This window comes from Nansenia antarctica, assembly GCF_963989245.1.
Source record: "Nansenia antarctica genome assembly, chromosome: 10".
NCBI lineage: Eukaryota > Metazoa > Chordata > Actinopteri > Argentiniformes > Microstomatidae > Nansenia > Nansenia antarctica.
The window spans coordinates 15,765,698-15,768,197 of record NC_137680.1 but is presented as its reverse complement, the minus strand read 5'-3'; the positions used below and the strand labels follow the sequence as shown (position 1 = coordinate 15,768,197).

Here is a 2,500-nt window from a genome sequence, read left to right as displayed (position 1 = left end):
TCTTGCGCTTCAAACATATCAAAACACATCATAGCACAGGGTTTAATGTCTTTTCCAAAGCATGTTTTGGAATGATCATCTTGAAAACGTTGAAGTCACAAACACTGCTTTCAAACAACACATTCGGATTTGAGTCTCCTAGTACAGTATTCAGTAAAAATACTGAATACCCCCCCCCCCCCCCCCCCCACCTCCCCCCCTCCTCTCCCCTCTCCTCTCTCTCTATCACTTCCAGCATAACAAGATCTCAAGCGCTCGGGTTCCAAGAGCTGGTCCCCTCTTGTATATTTTTGTGATAGGATACTAATTCATTCTCAGGGTTCCACATAGCAGTAGCATGACACCGAGTTTTACATCTGGCATTGGACATAGTGGAGAGTAGAACCCGTGCCAACTCGCACTAAAGTTCCAGGCAGCAGCAGCAGCAGCAGCAGAGCATTGCTTTGCTTTGCTCCGAGTCTGAGTCTGCCCACTTCCCCCCGTCCATAAATTCTGACTCGTGCGGCGGCTGATTTAGCCCGATGGCCCCTGGGTCTTAATCCCATTTTCTGGGACCAGCGGGGAGCGGTGGAGGGTGTGGAGGGGAGGACTGTTTGTGTTTCAGTAGTACAAATCTCCTCATTTCCATCTCGCTTTGGGGACCATCTAAGAGGAGGAGGAGGTGGAGTTGGGGAGGGGGTGTGGAGTAGTGGAGGGGGGGTTCTCAATTCTCTTCCCTCATGAAAGACAGAGCTGCATTCTATTTTTCTGATGGTTCTTCCCCGTCCCCCCGTCCCTCTCTCTCCCTCTCCTCGGTCCACAGATGGAGGGGATCAAGACTGACGACAACAGTCTGTATCGAGTTACGCGCTTCTTTTGCTTTTTGTTTGTGGAAAAAACAGGAGGAGCGGCAGCATGGTCAAAGTGATGTTCAATGTCCCGTTCACGAACACGATGTGGACTGCTACCACGCAGACGACGGGGGGAGGGAGAGAGAGAGCGATGAGATAGAGGAGTGATCCGCTAGTCAAACCTTTCAGCGTCCTCCGACGGTCCATTAAACCATCAAGCATAAATAAATATAGTTTGACTGAAAACAAAAGTATGAACAAAAAATACGCCAGGCTACCAGGGACTGTTAGAAACGCTCCATATGCTCGTCGGGCCAAACTCCTAACTTGAGATTCGTTCCGTCCAACTCAAATTTCCATGCTAACCGCTCATTGAAATGAGTTAAATCATTCCAACGTGGACCTCAGGTTAGCGTTCGGCCCTGTGGGCTCTGTAGCCAGTAGCGACTCGCGTCCTCGTGACCCGCCCCCCCCCCCCGACCCCTCTCACCTGGGATGTTGACGACGGCGTCCCTGGCGTGGCCACCGGCCGCCTCCTCACCCTCGCCCTCTTTGTGGCCGCCGATCTCCCCGTAGTAGAGCGCCACGCCCAGCTCCATGATGCGTATGAACATGGGCAGCTGCTGGTCGGTGATGGACAGCTTCAGGCTCTCCACCATGGTCTGGATCTGTCAGGAGGAGACACGATGGAAGCAACCATGGGGGAAACAGTACAAACACAGACATATAAACCACAGACCATAAATCCCCCAACGAGACACTGATACTTTCATGTTTTATCTCACAGCTGTGACAGCTCTGTGGCTCGAGCGCAGTGGAGACTGGTGGAGGTAGGAATCAGTGGATTGGTCCTTTGTAATGCATGGAATGGAATGAGCAATGATATCAAACAAGTGAATGGAATGAGGAATGGTGTTAAACACGAGCCTACCCAGCTCTAGTGTGGATATATATATCTGTAGCACCGGTGCCACACTGAGGGAGAGAATCCTACACATCTGGGGAGGCTGGTGGAGGGAGAGACCGTATTGGAACGGAATGAGAAATGGGTATCACACACACATATCAAATAACTAATAAAAGAAATAATGTGTTTGATACCAGTCCTGATTCCATGCCATGCATTACAATGAGCCTGTCCTCTGATCCCCCCCGCCACCACCCCCCCACCCGTCTGCCTTCCCCTCATAATCAAAACCTCTACTGAAACTGTGACTTTAAAACATGAGTAGTAGTAGTAGTAGTAAATGGACTGCACTTATATACAGGCATGAAAATGGGTCGGGGTGAAAAAGGTGAGAAGGATACGAGACCCGGAACCTGCTAGGCGGTCCCGGCGGAAAGTTTTTTGGGTGGAAAAATTAGCTTCCATGTGCTCATATCTGATTTCTTTTAGATTTACTCTAGTGGTGGTCACATGCAGAATTACAAGATTGCAAAAAAATTAAAAATAAAATAAAAGTATGAATGTAGGTCACCTATTTTGGATTAAAAACGGCAAATTTCGCCGAAAGGTGAGCGAATATCATGCCTGTATATAGCGCCTTATTCCAAAGCGTTTTACAGTGGCCTCTCATTCACCCAATCACACACCAATGGCAGCAAGCTACCATGCAAGGTGCCCGGCCCGCTCATTGGGAGACAATTTTGGGGTTCAGTGTCTTAGTCGT

General features: G+C 49.4%; 1 protein-coding gene across 1 annotated transcript in view; it reads right to left on the bottom strand.

Moving 5' to 3' along the window:
- vps13b (vacuolar protein sorting 13 homolog B) overlaps positions 1 to 2,500 on the bottom strand; it is a gene marked incomplete at its 5' end in the record, with an annotated part of 281,095 nt that overhangs the window by 251,606 nt on the left and 26,989 nt on the right. The window contains 1 exon segment of the mRNA XM_080541013.1: positions 1,321 to 1,498. Within this exon segment, the coding sequence (XP_080397139.1) occupies positions 1,321 to 1,498 (178 nt within the window).